Source organism: Sminthopsis crassicaudata, chromosome 3 (genome assembly GCF_048593235.1).
Source record: "Sminthopsis crassicaudata isolate SCR6 chromosome 3, ASM4859323v1, whole genome shotgun sequence".
In the NCBI taxonomy this organism is placed as follows: Eukaryota; Metazoa; Chordata; class Mammalia; order Dasyuromorphia; family Dasyuridae; genus Sminthopsis; species Sminthopsis crassicaudata.
The window spans coordinates 189,662,515-189,676,685 of record NC_133619.1 but is presented as its reverse complement, the minus strand read 5'-3'; the positions used below and the strand labels follow the sequence as shown (position 1 = coordinate 189,676,685).

Genomic DNA, 14,171 nt, shown 5'->3' with positions numbered 1-14,171 from the left:
GGGTGTTGGAGATTATCAAATGCTTTTTCTGCATCTATTGAGATGATCATATGGTTTTATTAATTTGGTTAATAATATAGTCAGTTATGTTAATAGTTTTCCTAATATTGAACCAATACTGCATTCCTGGTATAAATCCTATTTGGTCATAGTGTATTATCCTGGGGATGATTTTCTGTAATCTTTTTGCTAAGATTTTATTTAAGATTTTTGCATCAGTGTCTATTAGGGAGATTGGTTTGTAATTTTCTTGTTCTATTTTTGTCCTACCTCGTTTAGGTATCAATACTATATCTGTGCCATAAAAGGAATTTTGTACCACTTCTTAATTCCCTATTTTTTTCAAATAGTTTATAAAGCATTGGAGTTAATTGTTCTTTAAAAGTTTGGTAGAATTCACTTGTAAATCCATCTGGTCCTGGGGATTTTTTCTTAGGGAGTTGATTAACAGCTTGTACTATTGCTTTTTCCTGAAATCATACTCTTTAACTAATTTAATTCTTCCTATGTTAATCTGGGCAACCTATGCTAGTGAAGGTATCCATCCATTTCATTTATGTTATCAAATTTATTGGCATAAAGTTGGGCAAAGTAACTCCTAATTATTTTTCTAATTTCCTCTTCATTAGTGGAAAGTTCTCCCTTTTCATTTTTGAGAATAAAATTTTGATTTTCTTCTTTCCTTTTTCTAATCAAATTTACCAAGGGTTTATCTATTTTGTTGGTCTTTTCATAGAACCATCTCTTACTTTTATTTATTAATTCAATAGTTTTTTTTTTAACTTCAATTTTATTAATCTCTCCTTTTATTTTTAGAATTTCAAGTTTAGTGTTTGGGGTTTTTAAATTTGCTCTTTTTCTAAGTTTTTTAGTTGCATGTCTAATTCATTGATTTTGTCTTTATTTTATGCAATTTGGCTTCTAGAGATATAAAATTTCTCCTTATTGCTGCTTTGGCTGCATCCCACACATTTTGGCTTTTCGTCTCAATATTGTCATTCTTTTGGGTGAAATTATTTAATTGTGTCTGTGAATTGCTATTTCACCCAATCATTCTTTAGCATGAGATTATTCAGTTTCCAATTCCTTTTTGTTCTATTTCCCCCTGACTTTTTATTGAATGTAATTTTTATTGCATCATGATCTGAAAAGGATGCATTTACTATTTCTGCCTTTCTGCATTTGAATTTGAGGTTGTTGTGTCCTAATATATGGTCAGTTTTTGGTTTTGCTTTTCTTTTTTATAGATTTCCAAGAACTGCTGAGAAGAAAGTTTACTCCTTTTTTGTCTTCATTTAGTTTTCTTCAAAGCTCTATCATACCTAAAGTTTTTAGTGTTCTATTTATCTCTAAACTTCTTTCCTATTTATTTTGTGGTTTGATTTATCTAGTTCTGAGAGTATGAGGTTGAGATCTCCCACTATTAAAGTTTTGATGCCTATTTCTTCTTTTAGCTCTTTTAACTTCTTTAAGAATTTAGATGCTACACCACTTGATGCATATATGTTTAATATTGATACTACTTCATTATCTTTATCATTATCTTTAGCAAGATATAGTGCTCTTCCCTATCTCTTTTAATTACAACAGTTTTTGCTGTTGCTTGATCTGAGATTTGACTTCATCTGAAGCATAGTAAATTCTGCTGCATCCTTTTACCTTTGCTCTGTTTGTATCGCCTTGCTTTAATTGTGTTTCCTGTAAACATGATATTGTAGGATTCTGCTATCCGCCTCTGCTTTATGGAGGAGTTTTCCCCATTCACATTTATCGTTTAAATTACTATTTCTGTATTACTTACCATCTTGTTAACCCCAGATTATGCTTTTCTCTTTCCTTTCCCCCTTTCCTCCCTCCCCAGTATTAAACTTATGAGCACCACTTGCCTCACACAGCCCTTCCTCTTTAGGATTCTTCCCCTCTCCTTAGAGTTCCTCCCATTTTCTTAAACCTTTCCCTTAGGATTTCTGTATTCCCTTTTATTTAGCCAACTCCTTCCTTTTTTGCTTCCCCCCCCCCCCCACTTTTCAGTGAGGTGGGAGAAGTTTCTCTGTAAACTGAATATATGTAATATTTTATTTTTGAGCCAATTCTAAGTAAGGTTCACACTATGTTCACCCCCCTCCTTTTTTCCCCCTCAGATACAATAGATTTCTTTTGCCTCTTCGTTAGATGTAGTACCTCCACTTTTCCCTTTTTCTGGTACAATTTAATTTCTACTTCTAGAGCCTTTTTTATATTATAACAGTCAAATCTGATTATACATTTATGTATAATTTTTATGTATTTTATTATTATTATTATTATTATTTATATTATATTTTTATGTATTTTCTTTATGTATTCTAATAATAGAAATGTAGTTTCATGAGTTCTTTTTACCTTTTTATGCTTCTCTTCAGCCCTATATTTGGAGTCAAACTTTTTTGTTTAGTTCTGGTTTTTTCTTCAGAAATAAATGGAATTCACCTATTTCATTGAATGTCCATTTTCTTCCCTGGAAGTTTTCTGGGTAAGTTTTTCTTGTCTGCATACCAAGTTTCCTTTGCCTTTTGGAATATCAGATTCCAAGCCCCTTTGATCTTTTAATATGGACCCTGCTAGATCCTGAGTAATCCTTATTGTGACTCCTTGGTATTTGATTTTTTTTTTTTTTCTGTTTATAGTACTTTTTTCCTTGGTCTGATAGTTCTGGATTTTAGTCACAATATTTCTTGAAGTTTTGATTTTGGGTTCTCTTTCAGTAGGTGATCGATGAATTCTTCCAATTTCTATTTTACCTTCTGTTTCTATAACATCTGAGCAGTTCTCTTTGATGATTTCCTGAAAAATAGTGTCTAGGCTCTTTTTTTTTTTTTTCATCATAATTTTTAGGGAGTCCAATAATCCTTAGATTATCTCTCCTTAATCTATTTTTCAGGTCTGTTCTTTTCCCAAGTAGATATTTAATTTTTTTTCTATCTTTTTATTTTTTTGCTTTTGCTTGACTGATTCTTGGTGTCTCCTTGAGTTATTCATTTCCATTTGTTCAATTCTGATTTTAATGAATTATTTACTTCATTTACTTTTAAAATTTCTTTTTGTAATTGTCCAATTGACTTTTAAAATGAGTTGTTTCATTCTATGGATTTTTTTTTCCATTTCGCCAATTTCATTTTTTAAGGAGCTATTTTGTTTTTCAAATTCACTAATTCTCTTTTTAGGGAGTTGATTTCTTTATCTACTCTATCTTTTACTGAGTTTATGTTTTATCTAGACCCTCTTGCAAAGCTTTCCTTTCCCCATTTTTCTTCTAGCTCTTTTAAAGAGCCTTTTTAATTTCTTCCATGAGAGCTTTGTGTGATAGAGACCAGATTATATCACCATTTGCGGTTTCATCTGGAGACAGTCTGCTTTTAGTCTCCTTAGGGTTTGAAGTCTGCTCTCTATTAGTATAGAAGCTGTTTATAGTTAGAGCCCTCTTTGCCTTCTTGCTTATTTTACGGGAGGTGGGGGAAGAAAGCTGTGGTCTGCTTTTGGTGCAGTGTGGGATTACTGAGCTTTCTCAACAGAAAACAGGAAGTAGCAGTGAAGCAGTAGTGGGACAGCAATGGCTATGCTGGGAGTAGCATCTGGGCTGGAGTCAGAATTGCTTGCTGATATCGTGCTGAGTCCCTCTTGGTACTGGGTGTTTGTGGCCAAGTCCAGAGAGATTCTAGCGTTTTGGGATTTTAGTCTTTACCCTATGTGTTTATAGCTTCTCTTCTCATCTACTGCTTTGCTACCAGAGCAAAGTAGCTGACACTCTGATAAAGTTCTCCCCACAAATTTTCAGCCTGTGAAGATCACATCCTGCCCCTCTCCAGTCTGCTCAGTGTGAGCTATTTCCTGTGCTCTCACCGCATACCTGTTTGATTCTGTGCCTGGCCTAGCCCCGTTCTGTCCCTGTGCAGGAGCAAAACAGACTTTTTGTGGCGAACTTGGAGATTATCTTCTGTTGATAATGTGTTGTACTCCCAATATATCCATGGGTTTTGACAGTCGAGCACTAATTCCAAGGCTCATTTTCATAAAAAAATTAGTTTGAGGGTAAAGGAGAGCTCAAAAAGACACATATAGTCCTCTCTAACCATCTTAGCTCCACCCCCCTAGTAACTTTCTGTGGTTGGATTCTTTCTCCTTTGTCTGCTGTGTTTTAATTTTAATTTAATTTTTTATAGCAGATTATGTAATTACCTCTAGGACTAGAATGTGGGTGATGGCCCTGTTACCTGAGGCCCTTCTTTAGTTCTGCCTTCTGACCTGGAACCAGAAGCTAAGCTGACATATATAGAGGGGAAAACTGATATCTTCATTCAGATCTTCTATGATTGTCCTTGGAACGCCACTATTCTACCCAACTCATGTTTATTTTTACCTCTCTATGTTTACCCCAAGGTGTTATTTTATTATTTTTTTTTTTTTGTGGTGAAAATTTGCAGAGCTTGGAATTTTTTCACCTATGACATCTTATAATGTCCTTTAAAATTTATTAACTCTAAACTATTAGAAATGTAATCCATTTTCTTCAGTAGGTCACTTTCCAAAATTATTTTACCAGGTATGTACTTATAGTAGAACTGGATTAGCAAATTATCTCAATGGGCTTTTAAGTCATCATGACTTTGTATTTTGAGAGTAGTCATTGCATTTGATTAGGTTTGTCCCATATTAAAAAATACAAAAATGTATAATATACTAAAGCCAAAGATTTTTAAAAGTTTAACGTGTGTATGTGAGAAAGAGAGATTGTCATAATCTTAATGGACATTTTTACTTAGTTCTAATGTTATTGGGAAAAATGTTATTGGGGAAAAATCCCCATTAGAGATAAGACTAGCTCTTGGTTTTCTATAGATGCTACCTTTCATTTCAGAGAAAATCCATTTAACCTTATCTGTTCTAATGTTTTAAAAAGGAACAGATATTGTATCTTGACAAACTTTCTGCATTCATTTATATAATCATGATTTTTAATTTTCTTTTTATTATTCTAGTCAGTGATGGTTATGGTTTTCTTATTACAAACCCATTATAGTCATAATGTATAATGTTGTGTCAGTTTCTTTACTAATAATTTATTTCAATTAAATCTATATTTATTGTTGCCTTGACTGAAATCATGATTGTTAAAACAGCATTTTTACTTTAGTTGAGTATACTAGATTTTGTTATATACCCTTATTTTTTAATTCTGAATCTTTATCTTTAAGCTCTTTCTTACAAATCAATATTGTTGGATTCTGCTTTCTACCTCAATTTGCTATTCTTTTGTTTTAAGGATAATTTTATCCATAAGCATTTACAGTAATGATCTTTAAATTTGCATTTCCCTCCATTGTATTGTGGTATACTTTTCTTTCTTCTTGTTTCTCACTTTGTCTTTATAGGAAGAGAATAGTAAGAGTGGAGCTTCCTGCCTAGGACCAGTATTTTTAAGGTTCGGGGGAATCTACTTTCACTTCCTGTTCCACCTCTTCACTTTCCTTCTTATCTTTTCTTTCCTCTTGAAATCATAATTCTTGGTCTACCATCATTATTTAAAGGGTTTTTTTGCTGTTGTTTTTGACCTACGCCTCATTTCTCCTTTAATTTTCCCTCCTCTTATTCTTTCCCCTTTCCCTCCTCCCTTGCTATTTCTTTATTTAGAGAAACATCCTAAATCTTTCTTCCCTCCTTTGACTAAAGTTAAATGAGAATGAGGAATACAGAGGTATTAACTGTTCTATCTACCACCCCTTCCTCTGTATATGTAGTTTTCAATGTATATATCTTGATTATGTGTTATAATTTTTCCCAAACTAATAATCAGCCAATAAAATCATATATATTAAGCACTCATAATTTGTCATACACTAGGAAAACAAACATAAAAACAAAGAAGCAAAAAAGTAATTCATGCTCTCAAGGAATTCAACAACTTTTTAGACTAACAAGTGCTTTATTAAGCTTCATGTGTGCATGGGCATACACTAAATACAAGCATATACATATCTCTCTATATTAGAATATATAAAATGTGTCTTTATTTTGTCCCTTATGATTGCACATTTTTAGATTTTTATGATCCTTTTGAATCCTCTGTATTTTAAAGTGGGAGAAATGTAGGTCTTATATTTTCATCAGGAAAGTTTAGTTGTTGTCATTTTCACTATGGTCTGTTTTCTCCTCATGAAATTATACTCATTTATTTAGTTGTTACTCTTTGTTGTAAACGTATAACTTTTGTCTCTTGGAGAAGTGGATAAATAATCCACTTCTTTGTGATAATGGCTGCTAATATATGATCTTGCTTTCTTCTGCACTTGAATTATTTTGTTTTGACTGCTTATAGTTTTGTTTTGTTTTTCTTGTTCCTGGACATTGGATTGTGGCTATTATGTTGCTGGGAGTTTTATGTGAGGACTTTCTTTAGATAAAGATTCATGGATTCTTTCTTTTTCTGACTTGCCCTTGGTTTCTAAGTATTTTGGATAGTTTTCTTTTATGATCACTTGAAGTATGATGCTTATATTCTTTTTTTTCCTATGGGGTTTTCATGTTGTCTAGTGATTTCTAGATTATGTTTTCCATGGTAATTGTTTTTACTGTTAGATATCATTTTTCTAGTTTTTTTTCAGTATTTTGATTTGTTTTAAAATTTCTTTTCTCATAAAATCATTGGTTTCTTATTTAGTCTTAAGAGTCACTTGCTGGGAGAAGTCATTACTGCTTTTCCTTGCCATTGTTATCTTTCTTCTTTCTTTTTTTCACATATCCCCTTCCTCTGCAGATAAAAATTCTATAAGTTTAGTAACTGCTGAGTGCAAATTGGTTGATTAGTTTTAGATTTTTGCAAGTTAATACTAGGCTTAAGGCAATGTTCTTGACTTGTTTACAGATATTCCACCAACAAGTCAAGGTGTGGATCACAAGCAGGTCCAGAGAGAACTGGGTAATGTTGTTTTGCACCTTCATAATCCTACCATCCTTTCTTCTTCTTCAATTGAAGTTCATTGGACGGTAATTATTCATTTGCTTTTTCTTTTGAATATATAATAAGGTAAACGTAAAATTCTTTGTTTTTCTTTATTTCTTTCCTCCTTTTATTTTTTTTTAAATTTGATTTCCAAATGTTATGCCTCCTCCATGAGAAGGCTTGTTACCCATTATACAAATGAAGGCATACATTTAGCCATGTTGCAAAAGAAGAACAAAATGGCAAGAAAAATAAAGTGAAAAAAAATTATGCTTCAGCCAGCACTCAGAGTTATCAGTTCTGTCTCTTAATATGTATAGCATTTTTATCATGATTCCTTTTGGAATTGTCCTGAATCAGTGTACTGATGATAGTAGCAAAATCTTTCACAGTTGAACATCTTTAAAATTGTATTATTACTGTGTAGAATATTCTAATGGTTCTGTTCACTTCATTTTGCATTAGTTTATTAATTTTTTTCTGAGTTTTTCTGAAACCATCCCCTTTATCATTTCTTATAGCATACTCATATTCCTTCAAATTCATATACAACAGCTTATTCAGTCATTCCCAATTGATGGACATTTCCTCAATTTCCATTTGCCATGTATAGAAGCTTGTCTCCAAACTTCTACATTTCAGGGATTCAAGTGTAGAGAACATTTTGGAGGAACTAATTCACCAAGGTTTCAAGGGAGGGAATCTAGAAGAATGTAGCTGATTTATACATGATTCCTTGGTTTTTTGGTTTTATTTATTTGTTTTTGGCAAGGTACTTGGGTTTAGGAGACTTCCCCAGGGTCACATAGCCAGTAAATTTTAAGGGTCTGAGGTTAAATTTGAACTGAAGTCCTCCTGATTTCAGGGCCAGTGCTCATTGCACTGAACCATCAAGCTACCCCAACAATAGCTTGTTAAAGAACTTAAGGTTGAAGGAATTGGAGATCACATTGACCGTGAAGAGGACAAACTGGGTATCATAAGGAATAAAGATGAAATCATAAAAGATTGCAATAAGATAAAGGAAGTTTGAAGATCATAAAAGCAAGGTGAAACACTTGTGGGTGAAAGCTACACATTTGTATAACTGAGGATACACTAAAGGAGTAGGTGAAGGGAATTGAATAGATTGAGAATTTTAGAAAGTTAGGGTAAATAGAGTGTTTGTTGAAGCTCTCTCATGTGAAGAGCAGATTATGAAGAGAAATATTAACCAGGCACTGAACTCATTGAAAGAGGAAGGATATTGTCTCAGGAGTCAATAAATAATGGTGCAACATATAGTATTAAATTTATTTTTCATTCTTTTCTTTCTTTTCTGATTTTTAAGAAAGCTTTATAGGAAGTAAAGCAATTTGGTTGAACTCTGATTTTAAATTCTTTTTGCAGTATAAAAGCTTAATCGTTTATTTCACTTGCAAAGAGCATGATACTAATTAACATTTTAAATTTTTTTTATAGGTGGATCAACAATCTCAATATATTCAAGGATATAAAATTCTCTATAGGCCTTCTGGTACTAACCATGGAGACTCTGAGTGGCTAGTTTTTGAAGTTAGAACACCAACAAAAAATAGCATTGTTATCCCAGAACTCAAAAAAGGAGTAATCTATGAAATTAAGGCTCGGCCTTTCTTTAATGAGTTTCAAGGAGCAGATAGTGAAATAAAATTTGCAAAAACCCTCGAAGAAGGCAAGTGTGTGTGTGTGTGTGTGTGTATGTGTGCTTATTATCACATTCATTAGGTATTATTATTATTATTATTATTATTATTATTATTATTATTATTTCTCCCCCCCCCCCCAGGCTGGGGTTAAGTGACTTGCCCAGGGTCACATAGCTAGGAAGTGTTAAGTGTCTAAAATCAAATTTGAACTCCGGTCCTCCTGAATTCAAGGCTGGTGCTCAATCCACTGCGCCACCTAGCTGCTCCCGTTAGGTATTTTTAATTGAAACTAAGAGAATTATTTTTTTTAAGTTGAACAACCTACTGAACATTTTATTTAATTAAATTACATTCTATTTGGAAGTTTCAAAAGATTCAGAGAAAAAAAAATGCCATAGAGAATAAATGAACTTAGTGGTTTGCAAATAAATGTATGTATATGATAAAAATATAAATATTCTAAATGTCATGTAAGGACATTTGAGCATATTATATCCAAATGACATCCACTAAATTTTAAGATATACTTTGTTTTTATTTTTTCATATAATTAAACTCTTCATCTTTTCTACCTTGCTTTGACTGAACCTCATATAAGACTAACTTGGCTTAATAAAACAATTTCTAGTAAAATATTTAAATCCTTTTTTAAAAAATATTTTGTGAAGACCAGTTTCCAAATCAACTAAACACTTTAGTTTTTTAAAATAAATATATCAGTATTTTTTTTCTCTAATCCTAAAAATTATTTGCATGAAATTTGGATGTAAGCTTTGTAAACTTTTGGGTAATGCTTAGGTGTTGCTTCATATTGGAAGCATCAATGACTTCTTGAGGAGAGTAATAAACTAAAATTTTGTTAACTGTGAGGGACCTCCTATTCAAAGCATAATACATATCTGAAAAAATATCAAAAGAAGGAAAATTGAAAAAAAATAATCTTGAAATATAAAAATTTCCTGAACAGTCTGGTGAAGAGATTTGGTTTTTGCATCTTAAAATTATATGTAGCCTTTTGTCTAATTATTAGTAAGTTGATTTGACTGTAGCTCAATGAGCTATTATAGACTTCTGGTCTGCCATGTAATCCAGGATATTTGAACCTTTTCCTGGTACAATAAAAAGGGGATCTAGGGAGAGGAAGTGTGACTTTGTCTTGACTTCTTTGGGGGAAGAAGCTTCTTTAATCACTGACAAGTCCTGAATAATTTGATCAATGTCTAGGCACAAGTGAATAGATTTAAAGCCTAATGACACATGTGATAATTCTTCTGTGCTTTCAAATTATGTGCATTTCAGTAATTCAGTGCAAATCAGGATTTTTATTTTTAAATATACATGCATGTACCCATACATATATACATATATATATGTGTATGTGAACATATATATGCACGCCCACACACATATATGTGTACACACATACACACATATATATATATTTTTTTTAATTTAATTTTTTTTCAATTTAAACAGCACCAAGTGCTCCACCCCAGAGTGTAACAATATCAAAGAATGATGGAAATGGAACTGCAATTCTAGTAACGTGGCAGCCACCCCCAGAAGATACCCAAAATGGAATGGTCCAAGAATATAAGGTAACATATACTTATTCTTTGAGACAGAAAAACTAAATAACTTGTCTGGATTCTTGGCTCCATCTGCTGGTAAAAAGAATACATGTGAAAATACACATTCATATTTACTCAGTAATTCTTTATTTTTACATTATAAAATTATTAAATATAAATTAATTGAAAATTACAAATGGTCCTCATTCTCCCCTCAAAAACCTTTTTTTTTTAAAAGGAAAACTCTTATCTATTTGCAAAACAGAAAGAATCAAATTTCATGGATAATGTTATAAAAGTACAATAAAGATTCATTATTTTTATTCAAAAATATTTATTGTTTCTAAATGTTTCTCTTTCTTTTGTGGACAGTAGCATCTCAGTATTGTAGTCAGGTAAGCTAACATTATGAGTGATAATTAGCTCTGCATTGTAGAATTTTAAAAATTACTTACAACAATAATGAAATTTTTATTAAACAATATTCTAAAGACTAAATTACATTTTATTGTCTTTGAAGTGAAAGCATAATGTGCTCTGTTACATGAATTGGTTTTATATTTAATATATTTCCCAACATTTATGATAGATTGAGCCAAAATTAATATTTACCTTCCAAAATTAAGAAGGCTTCGTTTTATAATCACTGGAATTAGAGTCATGATGATTCTTTTACTTCTTACCTATTTGATCTTTTGGGATTTCATTTCCCCTCTTAAAGACTTTGTTTCCTCATTTTTATCACAAAGGAGTTCAATTAGATGAGCCCTAAGATCTATGTCTATAATCTATAAATTTAGCAAATGTTTTGAAGAGTACAGATTTGCTGTAATGACTGAGGTGGAAAAAATCTGAAAATATTAATCAGTAGAAAATAATAGATTTATAAAAAAAATTAGGTCTCGAAGGAACTTTTGAAATTATTTACAAATAAGAAAACAGATTCAAAAAAATTTAAAAATTAAAATTAAAAAATTAAAGTAACTTACCCAAGGCTATACAGCTATGAAGTTTTAGAGCCGCAACTAAAACTCAAGTATGCCTTATTTCTCCTGTGATTTATGATTGATTGTTCCTTCAATTGAATATTATTATTCTACTATACTGGAATTTTTCTATCAATGTGTGGTTTTTTTTGTTTTGTTTTGTTAGATTTATGCAATTAACGTATATTACGAAGATATTAATTTTAATCTTTTTAAAACGAAATTATACAGGTAATGGTGGATTCCACTTCATTCACTTATTTCAGATAGCAGTATGCATTAATTCATGCATAAATATATGTGCCAGAAAACATATGAGTTTTTTTTATCACTTCAAATTCTGTCGTGCTATAATACAAAGCTCTTCAGATGCTAATTTTGTATCACTTTCTTCCCTCAAATCATATTATAATATTAAAGAATCTGTCAACATTCTTGTGCATTCTTTAAAAATAAAGAACTAACCATGAATTTAATTATTGAAATCCAAACATCAATAATTTTCTGGAATTCATATATTATGTGGTATTTTGAGCTGGAATGTGATCTTAGAGGTTTTCTATTCTATCTTACTTCTTTTACCTTTAAGAACTTGATACCCAAGGACAGGAATAATGACTTGGCTGTGGTTATGGAGCTGGTAAGTGCTATATTGCCATATGAAGTAGGAAGCTATAACACACAATGCTCATTCAGTTCATAGCTACCTTAAATCAATCAGTGATAAATTACCCCTCACCTCAATATTAATCTTTGGTTCTACAATGAAAAAAATGATAAGCCACTAAATAATTTCCAAGAGGGTTATTGCCTTTCATATAGTAGGCACCTATTACTTAAAAAAAGTAAATTGGATCACTTTCATCTCCCATCCAGATGTCTGAAGACATTTTGGCAAAAAGTGCTTGATTTTTAGTCATTTACTTAGCAGGAAGCTGCTCCCTTTAAGATAAAAGCCTTTCTGGTCCTTTGTGCTTAGACATGCTTAGTACCAATGTCTGATATATATATAATATATACTTAATAAATAAGTTGACTTATTATGAATCTTTTAAATTTTTAAATCTTTTTAAATTTTAATTTTTAAACTTTAAAACTGTTGTCACCTGTCTTTTTTTTTTAGGTGTAGGAGAAAATAAAAGTTTAGAGCTATTAAAATTTATTTTGTTTGGACTGGCTTTCTCTGGAATGAGGGAGTCATAAAAATCATGCTTTAGATATGTCATATGTTAGATTAATGTTGGAAGACTTGGACCATCTCTGTTAGAGAATCTTCTACTTTACTGATAGCTGCAGAGATTGAGAAATTTTGCTTATTTGACACTTATTATATTCCTACAGGTTTGGTGCCTGGGCAATGAAAGTCGATACCACATAAACAAGACAGTGGATGGTTCTACTTTTTCTGTAATTATTCCATCTCTAATTCCTGGTATTCGATATAGTGTGGAAGTAGCAGCCAGTACAGGAGCAGGATCTGGTGTGAAAAGTGAGCCACAATTCATCCAGTTAGGTAAGCCTCAGTTGTTAAAAATAATTTAAACCTTTTTTTATCTTTAGCCCTGTTTATAGTTTTATGAAACCACATGCATTTTAAAGTAAAACAAAGAATCTGATATTTATTTTTAAATTAAATCTTATTTTTTCATTTAATGAAGCAAATATAGTTGAGCAAAACAAATTCCCACATTGGCAGTGTCCAAAAATGTTTCTTATTCTGCATATTCAGTCCAATCATTTCTTTTTTATAACATCATTGTTCTTCATAACTAGTATTGTATACATTGTTGGTATGATATCCTGTTTACAATAATATTCATTAGATAAATCTAATTTAGAAAAATTCCAAAACCTCATAGAATTATGTGGCTAATAAAATGCTTAAGAATCAGAGATTCCTTACCATATTGATATAGTGTGGTGGTCTTTTACTTTATCAAGTATATTTAAGTTTAGTTAACAATGGTGCTTTTTCCTCCCTAAAGTAAAGTAAAATTGTAAATTTCTAAAGTAAAGTTAAATTTTTGTAAAGTAAATTGGTTGAGGAACAAGACTTCCTTCAAAAATTTTAGCATACATTTTTGAATCAGAAAATATCATTGAGTGGAATTATTCTTGGCTTGCCTTTTTGTGTCATGGCACAAGTTAAGGGTTTTTTGACCCCTATAAACATTAATCCCTAACTCCAGTAAGAATTAACAAAGACTTCTATCAAAGTAATCAGAAAAGTCCCACCTGATTCTAAGCAATTACTATTTCTGAAAAGTTTAATCTTTTCCTTAAATACTTAGATGTCTAACTAACTATGTTAATTTTGGAGTTTCTTCCTACAGTCACTGAATCCATAGTTTGAAAGTTAGAAAGGACCTTTATTGGCTACATATTCTGACCTACAAACAAAAAGTGATTCCTTACTCTAAGAAACCTGACAAGTGATAGTATAAGCCTGTGCTTGAAGGCCTCTAGGGAAAAGAATCTATATCACAAAACAGGATATTCCACTTTTTTAACAGCTTAAATTGTTTGAAGTTTTTCCTTCAAAGCATCCATTCTGTCATTCCTTATTCTGAACTTTGTAGCTAAATGGACTAAAAAAGTCCAGTTCTTTGTTCACTTACTTGAACTCTTATCGTGTCTCCTGAGTCTTCTTTTGTCCAGGCTAAAGATGTCCAGATTCTTTAAGCAGTTGACATGTGACATTGACCTAATACTCTTCACTATCCTAGTTGCCCTCTGGACACTTTTTTAGTTTATTAATATCCTTCTTAAACCATAGTTCCCAAAAGTTAGGATATTATTCTAGATGATTGATGCCTGATAAAGACAGATTAAAGTAGGATAGTCACCTTTCTATTCTGGAAGCTATGCCCTTTTTGATAAAACCTAATATTGATTTCATATTTTTTCTTTTACATCATATTTCTATAATATGAAATAATATATGAAAATATTGTAAAATACTATAATATTA

At 31.4% G+C, this 14,171-nt stretch overlaps 1 protein-coding gene across 1 annotated transcript in view; it reads left to right on the top strand.

The window, feature by feature from the left end:
• ROBO1 (roundabout guidance receptor 1) overlaps nt 1-14,171 on the top strand; it is a 582,961-nt gene that overhangs the window by 484,869 nt on the left and 83,921 nt on the right. The window contains exons 14-17 of the mRNA XM_074299785.1: nt 6,899-7,020; nt 8,438-8,669; nt 10,120-10,241; nt 12,542-12,713. Coding sequence (XP_074155886.1) covers nt 6,899-7,020; nt 8,438-8,669; nt 10,120-10,241; nt 12,542-12,713 — 648 coding nt within the window. The remainder of the gene's footprint in view (nt 1-6,898; nt 7,021-8,437; nt 8,670-10,119; nt 10,242-12,541; nt 12,714-14,171) is intronic.